Here is a 12,310-nt window from a genome sequence, read left to right as displayed (position 1 = left end):
CCATCATCAACTCCTGGAGTTTACTCAAACTCATGCCCATTGAGTGGATGACGCCATCGACAATCTCATCCTCTGCTGTCCCCTTCTCCTCCTGCCTTCAGTCTTTCCCAGCATCAGGATCTCTTCAAATGAGTCAGTTCTTCTCATCAGGTGGCCAAAGTATTGGAGTTTCAGCTTCAGCATCAGTCCTTCTACAACAGTGTTCAGGAAAAGCTGATTCTCACTGTCAGCGCCCTCTTCCGTCCCCTCAATGTTCCAATCTCTTTCCCTCCACCAGCATTTGACTCACCCAGGGCACTCAATGTTGGGTGTGGCCAGTGTAGCAATACTAGAAAAGCCTAATTAAGGAGCTCAACCTGAAATCCATTGAAACATAATACGGTTGTGTTCTAATCAATGACCTTCCCCTCCCTCCCTGGGTTGGAGCGGCTGAGTAACACCTTGGCCAGATTCCATACTATTCCTGTCATCCTAAATTACACTGAAGCCATCTGGTTTGGATATTTAAAAGCTAGTGTTACTAATATTAAAGGTACAATCTCAAATAAAGTTCAAGACGAATTTCTTCCCCTTTTAACACTCACTACATCAGACTACGACTCTGGGAAGTGAGGTCTCATTCCATACACCTTCCCCATGGCTTCTCTCTTCAAATTCTTTCCGTTCCCTGGGGTTGTGTCCAAAGCCCAACCGGTTCTCAGCCTCGACTGCACATTGGGAAAACTACCAACACCTGGGTCCACTCCGAAAGCCCCTGGTTTAATTGCTCTGGGGGAAGCCTGGACATAAGGATTTTGAAAAGCTCCTCAGGTGACTCCAATACAAATTCAAGGCTGAGAGCCATGGCCGTAGACTCTGACACTGCAAGAAGACTGGGGAGGAAGGCAGGTGCTATAAGTCACTGGTAGTGGGGAGGCAGCCTGGGTTGACTTCTCCTCATCCTTTCTGATGCTGCTGGGCTCTACTGGTATGAGGGATCTGTGCACTCATACTGTTTTTTCAGGAGGGGTGCAGATGGGGGATTAGCTTAATCTCAGCCCTATCCCCCAGTCCTGGGTCCCTCACCCAATGGTATATGCCCTCTAACCCTATCTCTGGGAAGGGCATTGAATGACTTGGTGGCTACCTTCACCACCTTCCTCTTCCACATGAACTAACTGTCTTTCGCATCCTTCAAGGGTCACAAAGAACTAGAATGACAGTGTGCTCCCAACTTTTTCCCAGGTGGTACTGAGCAGGACCCTGTGGGGCTCCTGGGCACACAGTTTTTCTGTGTCCCCCATTTCTTTGATTACAGGGAACAGCCTTCATTTAGCCTCCATGACCTTCCCTGACTTTGAATTCAAGCAGTTGTTAATTTGAAAAGGGAGGGGACCCCCAGGTGGTATTAGTGGTAAAGAACCTGCTTGCCAATACAGGAGATGTAAGAGAGAGATGCGGATTTGATCGCTGGGTGGGGAAGATCCCCTGGAGGAGGAAATGGCAACCCACTCCAGTATTCTTGCCTAGAGAATCCCATGGACAGGGGGCCTGGCAGGCTATAGTCCATGGGATCACATAGAGTCCGGCATGACTGAAGTGACTTAGCATGCACAGGGAGAAACAGTTAAGAGTAGCCTTGAGCCTAGGTCATTTCCTCTTCAACCATTACAGCCAACAATATCTTTAAGCTGTTTTGCAGATACTGAAACCCCCTCCAGGTGGGAGAAGTTAACAATTAATGATGGTATGCTGCCTCCAAACACACAGACCCCAGACCTGTCAGGCCTGAGGGTTGATGATGCTGACTCCTACTTACCTCACCTCAAACCCATTAGAAGAATGACCACAAGCTGATCACACTGTCTCTGAACAATTACTATAAAACATCTCACTGTCTTCCCCCGGTTGGGACACGTGGTTTTGAGGGCATTAGCCTCAAAACGAGGAATGTTTATAAACATGGCATGTTTCAGCTTTCTGTCCCCAGGGCCCACTAATCATTTACAGAGTGTTGACAGATATTTGAACCAGGGGTCAAGGTGAACATCCCCGGTTACATAACAAAAATGTATAAAATCTTGCTTAATCAGTTGTGTGTGCGTTTTGGAAAATGTGCATAAACTTGTCTGCCGTGGTATCCCAGAGGAAGGGGTGCTTTTCACACTTTAACAAGATGAAGGCACTCCCCGCAGCACTGCTGTCCATCCTTCTGATCACACAGCAGTGTTCTTGTGCCGTGAGTCCCACAGGCTGCGATGCCGTTGAGCCCGTGGCTGCGAAAGCTCTGGACCTGATCAATAAAGGACGGTGGGATGGCTACCTTTTCCAGTTGCTGCGGGTCGCTGATGCCCACTTGGAAAGAGTGGTGAGGAGCGTCCCACGGCAGCGCTGAGTGGGGAGGTGATGGACCAGGTCCAGAGGAGACGCTAGCTCCTAAGCCTGCCACTTTGCACGGTGGATTGGCTTTGGTCAGGGTTGTTGGTTTCATTTCTGGGCTGCTCTGCGCTGTACTGTGTTCAGTCATGTCTGACTCTTTTCGACCCCATGGACTGTAGCTCGCCAGGCCCCTCTGTCCATGGACTTCCCAAGCAAGAATACTGGAGTGGGTTGCCATTTCCTCCTCCAGGGGATCTTCACCACCCAGGGATCGAACCCGTGTCTCTTGCCATCTCCTGTATTGGCAGGCAGATTCTTTACCACTGTGCTACCTGGGAAGCCCTCAGGGCTGCTCTAACTGTTCTCTTATCCTTTGAATTAATATCTGTTACTAGTATGCCCTGGACTTCCCAGGTGGCACTGATGGTAAAGAACCCTCGTGCCAATGCAGGAGACATAGGAGACGTGGGTTCGATCTCTGGGTCGGGAAGATCCCCTGGAGGAGGGCAGGTCAACCCACTCCAGGATTCTTGCCTGGAAAATCCCATGGATAGAGGAAACTGTTGGGCTACAGTCCATGCAGTCGCAAAGAGCTGGACATGACTGAAGCTACTAAGCACAGTCATTATGTCCTTGATCAGCCTCTAAATACTTATAAGCACTTATGCAGAGCCCAATCAATGGCTAACTGCTCTAAGAGGAAGATTATAATAAACTATGGGCTTTGCTCTCAAGGAAATAATCATCACCTCACACACACATATAGGTGAACTGGGTAAGATGGGATATACTCAGGTGACTGAGTGGAATAAATGCTGGAGGGATCAAATGGAAGATCAATTATAATGGATGGGAGAAGGCTTCATTTGCATCCTGAAGAATGAGCAGGATTTGAACAGCATAATGGCCTGGATAATGGCCTTCTAGGAGAATTCCTGGTATACCACCTCTCTGTGTGTAGGGAATCTGGAAGGAAGGTATGGAGAAACAGAACAAAGGCAGAGGGGGTCCAGAGGTTCTCTGTGGGTTTTGGAACAGCCATCATCTTGGAAGAGAGACATTCCTTAAGCCAAAGACTAAGGCAATAAATAATGGCATCTCTGATTAGGCAAAGGAGGTAGAGGGACAGAGCTAGTTTGTAAGCGAAGAGGGTGAATTGAGCTTTGGGCAAGTTGAAATCAAGACAAGAAATCTGGGATTCCCCTGATGGTCCAGTGGTTAGGACTCTGAGTTTCCACTGTAAGGGGAACAGGTTTGATCCCTCGTCAGGGAACTAGGATCCCACATGCTGCCGGAAAAAAAAAAAGAGTCAATCTATTAAAAAAAAAAAAAAAAAGACAAGAAGCCCAAGTTCAGGAATAGAACTGGATGAGAGGACACAGCTGTACATACAGGATGGAGGCCATAATATGGCTGGTATTGCTTATATTCTAGTCTTGTGCCTTCAATACTTCCCCCCAAACCAACACTGCCCTTTTGTGATTGCTCTTTAAAATTCATGGGCAGAAGCAATATTATGACCAGTTAAAAACTCTCTATGCTTTCTATTAAATAAACAGATCAAATGATATAAAGGTAGGGCACCTGCAATGACTTGGAGAGGAGTGGCATGACAGGAATGGCAGGAATTCCATTTCAGAAATAAAGAGCTTATTTTTATTGGAAAACTCTGGGTTTCCACATACTACCCAGCCATTGCTTTCTTGGCATTCCCCAGGAATCCACAGCTGTCTACTATTTAGTCTTGGATGTGAAAGAATCTGACTGTCCAGTCCTATCCAGGAAGCACTGGGATGACTGTGAGCCGGATGTTTCTCGTCGTCCATCTGAAATAGTAAGTAAACCGGCTACTATTCCTCTCCTGTTAGCATTCCGGACTTCTATCAATAGATAGAAAGAAGCAGAAATATCTTCTTACTCAGGGTGGTTGCACACCTGAGCTTACACACTAAAACCATAAGAGCAAAACTTCTGCGTCTCGGCTTATAAGGACTATGTTGACTTCGAGTAGTATTTTCTTGAGAGCCATACCAGGAATCCAGTTCAAGAAAAGTCAGTGGGGCTTATAGTCCCATGTCATAGCATGACCATATGAGACCTTGGGCAAATCACCTAATGTCTAAGAACCTCTGAACCTGTAACTGTGAATACCGGTTTCCCTAACAGAAATGGCCAAAGGGATTAGTTGCAGTCACCATAAGGAATTGAGTCTTGTTCTGCACATTGCACATGGGTTCTCACAGCCCAGGTTGTCTGCCACAGAGGAAGATGCAAAGATAAATGAGCAAAGATATAAGATTTCAGTTCCAGAAAATATGACGACTACATATCCAGCAGTTTTAGCTTTTTTTTTTCCTTGAAAGTGTTTGGGATATGGCCATTATCTCTTTCAACACTTTGTGGTTCTCATGAGGATTTTGGATGCTTGTAGCATATCCAGCTCACAGAACTATGCTAAGAAAATACAGATTTTTGAGAGAAGGTTTGGCGAGAGGAAGCACAATAATTTCAAATGGATAGTAGGAGCATGTTGCCTCACGTTTTTGTTCCCTCAGGTGAACCTAAGGAAAGAAGTAGGCTATAACATAAACCTCTCTTTCTTACAGGTGATTGGACAATGTAAGGTAATCGCTATAACACGTTTGGCTGGGTCTGAGGATCTTAGAGTGAATGACTTTAACTGCACCACAAGTTCTGGTATGATTGCCTGTTAAAATGCTAATTAATTCTAGGTTCATACAAAATTCAATCAAACAGTAGTATTCATCATAGAAGTCTATGAAGTATGTATCAGAAATGGCTCCTGCCCTTGTGGATACAACTATTACTTGCTCTCTTGAGAAGAGAAGATTTTTCCCTATCACTGGCACATCTTCTTTTATAGAAATTCAACATCTAAAAACAGAAATTTACAAGGGGCTGTATGACATCATTGTAGACAACACAGGCTCTGGGTTCCGATTTGAGTTTGAACCCCAACCTCAACACTTACTAGTTGTATGGTTTTAAGGGCAAGTTACTTCTTCAAGCTTTCCTCCTTTGTAAAATGAGGATAACAATAATATTATCCCTTCAGGTTCTTCCCAGAATTAAATAGATAGCCTGTGTAGTATACTTTGCAAAGTACTTAGCGTTCAAGTATTGACTTCAACGACTGAAAGTTACATATGCTCACAAAGCAGTTATACGTATATTAACTTGTTTAATCTCACAAGATTATGAAGTAAAGGTTACAATACTTTCTATTTTAGATATAAAATAAACCTCAAGGAGATTCAATGACCCAGCCTGGGGAACAGAGCCAAAGTGTGGCAAAGACATGACCCTATTCGACCGGCACTGACTCTAAATTACAACACACCTTTTAAATTCACCTTTTCAAAAGAATTATCACAGAATTTCTTTTAAAAAATAATTAATCTTAACATGGTTCAATATATAAAAATTCGACAGTCAAGCAACTCCCACACAAGGTTGCCATAAAGAAGGATTGAGCTGCATCTTCTCTTCTCTGGGCAACATTTTGTGTTAACGATGCCTCTCTCCTTGGCAGAGACGGGGAAGTGTTCATTAAAATATTAGCATTTTATGAGTGATGGGTTGTCATGAATAGGGGTCACAACAGAGACTTGAGCGTTAGAAGGATTTGGGTTTAAGTTTAGCTCAGCCACTGATTGACTGGCTTGATCTTGGACAAGTTACCTCTCTAAGCCTCAATTTCCATCTGTAAAATGGAAGCTATTGTTATTCTTGCCATCACGCTTACATGTGTCAAGTCCCAATATTGACATTACTGCTTCCAACTCAGTAACCGCAAAACTGCCCATTTCTTTCTCCAGTCTCTTCGGCACTGACCAATACTATAGACAGCCCAGTGCTCTTCGATTTCTTTGAGGATACTGAGCTCTACAGAGAACAAGCTGACAACGCCCTGGAGAAGTACAAAAGGGAGAACAGTGACTTTGCTCCTTTCAGAGTGGACAAAGTGATGAGGGCTGTGAGAGCGGTGAGTCTCCTCTAATGTTTAGCTAGCACCGAGGGCCCAGAGTCCAGCGCAGCCGGTGTGAGCTTAGCAGCCCTGAGCCTCTTTGCTGCTCTCACTCGACCTTTTAATTTGAGACCTTTTAAATTGAGGCTCCCTCCTTCAGTTCTTTGGAGTTGTGGGTATCTGTGTGTGAATATTGAACAGAGAAAAGGAAAAACCCAAACAAGGAAGAGGGAAAGACAGAAGAGAATAATAAAACTTACGTGAGTCATTATAATCATCTGGTCCTAATCTCCTGTATTATGATGGAAAACAGAGACTCAGAGCACCCACCTCACCACTCCTAGTGGTGTGGCTGGAGTGAGACAGTTCTGCCTCCCAGTCCAAGGACCTCAGCGCTTCCCACCCAAGCTAGCCTTGCACAGCAGCTAGTTGATGTCGGTCATGCATTTGTAAATGCAGTTAAATAGATTATGGTGCATGCAAACAATGGAATGGATACGCCACAATTACTGAAAACAACATTTTGAATGTTTATGCACTGGAAAGAGTTTCAAGATACCTTGCTAATGGAAAAAGTAGGTTACAGAACAATACTTAAGACTATGATTCCATTTATGTTAAATAATTAGATATATGTGTATATGTGTAACATATTTAGGAAAAGGCTTGAAGGAAAAATCCATCAAGTGGATGATAGTGGTACCTCTGAGAATGAGAGGCACAAAGGTTGATTTTTCACACTACCATTAGTTATGTCTGTATTTATTAGTTGAAACTTTCAATGAAATAGTATTCACCTTATCACTCATGTGATAAATTTTTTAAAGGCAGAGAAAAATGGTGCATATTGGAGATTTTGAATCCTCATAGTACTTTATAGTATGTTGGAAAGTAACCATCTACTGCTTTTTTTTTTTTTTTTTAACTTTTTATGTTCTTGAAACTGCTTGGATTCAATTTGTTCTAGAGAGGAGGGAAAGGTACCAGTTACTTCCTGGACTTCTCTGTGAGGAACTGTTCCAGTCACCACTTTCCCAGACACTCTCATGTGAGTATAATCAGTGTCTGTGAAGTGCTAGGTAACATTCAGAAACCACTTATTATGTGCCAGGCATCCTTCTAAGTGCTTTACATATATTACCTTATTAATTCGCTGCTGCCCTACGAAGTAGATACTACTTTTATTTATTTATTTATTTTTTGTAGATATTACTTTTATTCCCGATTTACAGATGGGGAAACTAAGGCACAGAGCAGTTAAGTGAATCGTGAGAGTATCACATATATTATAAAATTATTCATGTTATTTACCTACACTTAGCACTGGATTTTTTTTTTTTTTTACCCATTAGGATTAAACTAAAACAAATCACTAGCTTGTATTAAGAACTGACACCCAAGAGCACTATCACTCATGTCACCTCATTTACACTTCACAGTGACTCCATTTGACAAAGAGGTAACTGAGGCTCAGCAAAGGGTCCTGCCTGATGTTCACAACCGAGCTGAGGTTAGAATCCAGTCTTTCTGATGCTCAAGCAAAGGGATTGTTCCCCTAGTCACTTATCCTTTGATACTCAGGTATCTGCATGAAGATCTCCTTATTTTCTGGAGTATCTTACCCTCCTCAGGACACAACCTAATGACTAAACAACAACCACCCTGATTTTTCTAGAGCCTCTTTTCCTTTCCCAAATGTCTGGGAGTTCACAACAAAGCTGGATACCTTGCTACCACCTGCACATACACACTCAAACACACACACCCTAACAGGTTTATCGTTTCTTTACAGATCTTTGGATTCTGCAGAGCAGATTTGTTCTATGATGTGGAAGCCTCTGACTTGGAAACCCCAAAAACCATTGTCACAAACTGTGAAGTCTTCAACCTTAAGGTGGGTTGCTTAAGTAGGCTTTGTCATGATCAGCGCCAAACTAGGTGATATTTTCACACACACAGCATATATTGTTCTTATGGTTGTTGGTGTGTATTGTGTGTGTATGTGTAAGAGGGACAGAAGAGGGAGAAAGAGAGATGGTGGATGAGGCAGTAGGGATGACAAGGAGGAGAAATACAGAGAGAACAGGGAAAGTACAATTGGGACAGTACAAATTGCTGATATGACACGAAAAATATGGATTTCTCCCCACCCCCCAAGAATTGAGAAGGGTAAGACTGGCCGGAAAAGTCAAATCATGATTAATTCAACCAACCTCTAATGAACTGAAAGTAGCTCTTGTAGTCGGAACTCCAGTGCTGACACTTAATTCCTAGCTTTCAATATTAGGCATAGAACCTAAAAAATGAATGAGACTAAAATCTACTATATAAAGGTGTATGAAATAAGACTCAAAACAGTAGTTTACATATGTCCCAGAAAGTTTTTATTCGATACCAAGATATTCTTCACAGTGTTTTTTATATCAGAAAAAAAAAACAAAACCTGAGCATAATCCAAGTGCCCATGTACCAGCACCACCCCAAGTGGAGGGGGCAGGCTTGTCACCATGAACATGGCTCCACAGATTTCTTAAAAATTAAAATCTGAACAAGGAGAAGTACACAGTGGTAAGTAATCATTCTTTAGGAGTAGGAGATGTTTGTACCATAAAACCTTGACTTGTTGAGAATATAAATTATTTGGCACTAATTTTCCAAAGGTTGATCTATAGATAAGGATCATTTTATAGTATAATTTCATCAGTTTATATTGAGATGGGAAGGATAATAATGAGTGTTTTCACAACATAACATTTATTTCATCTAAAGGACTACTCTTTACTCTGAGATTAAGTTTCTGACTCTGACAAGAGTCAGAAAATAACAAAAATATTAAAATAATCAAATGTTATTTGATTATTAAAATATTTCTGTTGTGAAATAATGATGGTAGTAAATGATAGTTTTGTTTGTATTTTGATTTTGTTTGTATTTTGAATGAGAGTTGGCTAGATAAGAATTTGAGAAATCCTTTTGTGATATCCTACTTTTAAAAATAGTTGTGGAATCTAAAATCTAGTGCTATTGACATAAATTAAATTAAACATCCAGCTTCTTTCTGTGTTACATGATGATATCCACTCTTCTGTTTCCATCATCAGGAACATAGAAACTTCAGTGGTGTGCAACATCATTTGGGCCGTCCCTTCCACTCTGGCGAGCATGAGCATTTTCCTGCTGGAAGGCCTCCATTTAAGCCTAGTGGATCTAAAGATCATGGTCATCCCCATGAGTCACATAACTTTAGATGCCCACCTCCTCTAGAACACAAAAATCACTCAGACAGTCCACCATTTCAAGCAAGTGTTCCTCTACCATTTCCCCCTCCAGGGTTAAGATGTCCTCACCCTCCCTTTGGCACCAAGGGTAAACATAGGCCCCCTCATGACCATAGTTCTGATGAGCACCACCCCCATGGACACCACCCCCATGGACACCACCCCCATGGACACCATCCCCATGGACATCATCCCCATGGACACCACCCCCATGGACACCACCCCCATGGACACCACCCCCATGGACACCATCCTCATGGACATCATCCCCATGGACACCATCCTCATGGACACCACCCCCATGACCATGATTTCTACGACCATGGACCCTGTGACCCACCACCACATAGCCAAGGTCCCCAAGACCACCATCGCCAAGGCCGTGGCCCACCACCTTGGCACTCCAAAAAAAGAGGTCCAGGTGAAGGACAACTTCGCTTCCACTGGAGACCAATTGGATATATTCACCGACTTCCTTCACTAAAGAAAGGTGAAGTTCTCCCTCTTCCAGAAGCCAATTTTCCCAGCTTCTCATTGCCAAACCACAATAATCCCCTACAGCCAGAAATTCAGGCCTTCCCCCAGTCAGCCTCTGAATCATGTCCCGGGACATTCAACGTTAAGTTTCTACATATCTCAAAGTTTTTTGCGTATACATTGCCAAAATAAAATCCTTGATGGGGAAAAATAAGTCACGTCCTGAATGAGAACCATAAATAAAATGTGACCAGTAATATATGCAAAATGGCAAGTTGTTATAACCTTACTTTCGTACTCAGGATAGGGCAAAATGTGGATAGGGGAGGAAATGACATAAGAATAGACAGACAAAAGGAAAGGAGAGGAAAGATATCAGTGCTACAGATTGGAAGTTAAGTCCATCACTGGCTACTATATCACTTGAAGCAAATCTCTGATCCTCAAAATTTCTTTCTTGGATTAAACTCCTTCAATTCTGGCATTTTTCCTTTGCTGGTACTTATGCTGAGGCTGGACCTACCAAGAAGGAATTTACTATCATTGAAAGGATTATTTTTATAAAAGTGACCCAAATTCTCTTCCACTTGTTATCCAGTCCCCTAAATTTCCTTTTGGGAAAACAAATTCTCAATTCAATTATTAAGGAAACAAAGCTTATGCTATAAATTGTTTTTTTAAAAAAAGGCTGCAAGCATGAATCTTAACCATAAATTCAAGTGCACAAAAAATACTACTTTATTTTTGGAACAAATTAATTTCTATTTTAAGTTGGCATCCTTACTGAGCTAATGAGAAATTTAACCTCAGGCCTTCTTGGACTTTCTGCTACTCCCCACACAAGCAGTTCTAGGGTTTTACTCTCATAGTGCCAAGGTGTTTGTGTGGTAGGCATGAGAAGGAGGTGTGATTCCTCACCACTGGCCCACGAGGTCCCCCTGCTGAGGAATGCTTACTGCTCTGTTCACATGACTCTTTAGGTCTAGTTTACCTGCTTTTTCTATATCAAACTGGTGATACAGGAATCTCTGTAAGACAGTTAATGGAATGACTGCCAGGAGGTCATTCCATATGGTCATATGGCTCTGTTCCTGAGATCCTGCTGCCTCCAGGCTACGTTTCTAGAAAGCAGGACCGAGATGCCCTCTGCTGTCCTTTTCCTATCTTCTCCCCAGAGTAGTCTCAGATAAGAGCCTCTTTTCACTTTATTTTCACTGCCAAAAGACTCCTTTTTCACACTCAAATCTTTCTTTTCCCTTCTTCCCACATCAAGTCTCAAGTATTTTGTTTTTGTTGTTGAGCTGCTAAGTCATGCCTGACTTTTTGCGACCCCATGGACTGTAACCCTCCAGGGTCCTCTGTCCATGGAATTCTCTAGGTGAGAATACTGGGATGGGTTTCCATTGCCTTTTCCAGGGAATCTTCCCAGCCCAGGGATTGAACCCATCTCTCCACCACTGAAGGTGGATTCTATACTGCTGAACCACCAGGGAAAATATCAAGTGTTCAGACACAGGCTAAAATCAGGAGAGTGAAGGACAGAGAAGCCTGACGTGCTGCAGTCCATGGGGTTGCAGAGTGGGACATGACTTAGAGACTGAATGACAAAAACAAGATTTCAGATTCTCTCCTCCTGACTTAATGAACACTTTCAGGTGTGTAGGTTTGGCAGAAGGAGGTAAATTCTAATGGTGAGGCTGGGGGACGGAGCGGGGCGGGGGCGGGGTGGTCAGGGGCAGGGAAAAAAGCTAAGAGTGAAAGAGACCAAGTTCTTAAGCTGGGAAGAAAGAGAAATGCACAAAGATAGAGAAGGTGAAACTGGAAGCGTAAGAAGGTCACTGAAGATGCACAGTCCAAGAGCTGGAATGGAATACAGGCTGATGATGGTGGTATTTCAAGTGAAGACTCAAATGCAGTGTTGTCGAGTGACTTCCCTGGCGGTCCAGTGGCTGAGACTCCACGTTCCTAATGCAGGGGATCCATGTTCAATCCCTGGTCAGGGAACTGGAGATCACATAGAGATCATATGCCACAATCAAGAGTTTGCATGCTGCAGCTACAGATCCTACATACCGTGAAGAAGACAGAAGGTCCTGCATGCCGCAACTAAGACCCAATGAGTCAAACAAATAAATAAAAATAAATGTTAAAGAGCAAAAGCAACCGTTCCCCTGCACCCCCCCACCATCCCCACCCCTCCCTACCCTCC

The 12,310-nt window shown here is 43.1% G+C and overlaps 1 protein-coding gene across 1 annotated transcript; it reads left to right on the top strand.

Moving 5' to 3' along the window:
* Window positions 1–2,130: 2,130 nt before the first annotated feature.
* On the top strand, window positions 2,131–10,303 carry HRG (histidine rich glycoprotein). Its single transcript, XM_068981304.1, has 7 exons — window positions 2,131–2,347; window positions 4,076–4,192; window positions 4,965–5,055; window positions 6,198–6,364; window positions 7,314–7,394; window positions 8,139–8,240; window positions 9,448–10,303. Exons 1-7 carry the CDS (start codon window positions 2,156–2,158, stop codon window positions 10,291–10,293), a joined length of 1,596 nt encoding a protein of 531 aa, XP_068837405.1. The 5' UTR covers window positions 2,131–2,155; the 3' UTR covers window positions 10,294–10,303.
* The last annotated feature ends 2,007 nt before the right edge of the window (window positions 10,304–12,310 follow it).

The sequence above is a fragment of the Capricornis sumatraensis genome, chromosome 1, assembly GCF_032405125.1.
Source record: "Capricornis sumatraensis isolate serow.1 chromosome 1, serow.2, whole genome shotgun sequence".
NCBI lineage: Eukaryota > Metazoa > Chordata > Mammalia > Artiodactyla > Bovidae > Capricornis > Capricornis sumatraensis.
Note: the sequence above shows the minus strand (reverse complement) of the source record. Positions and strands in the feature narration are given on the sequence as shown.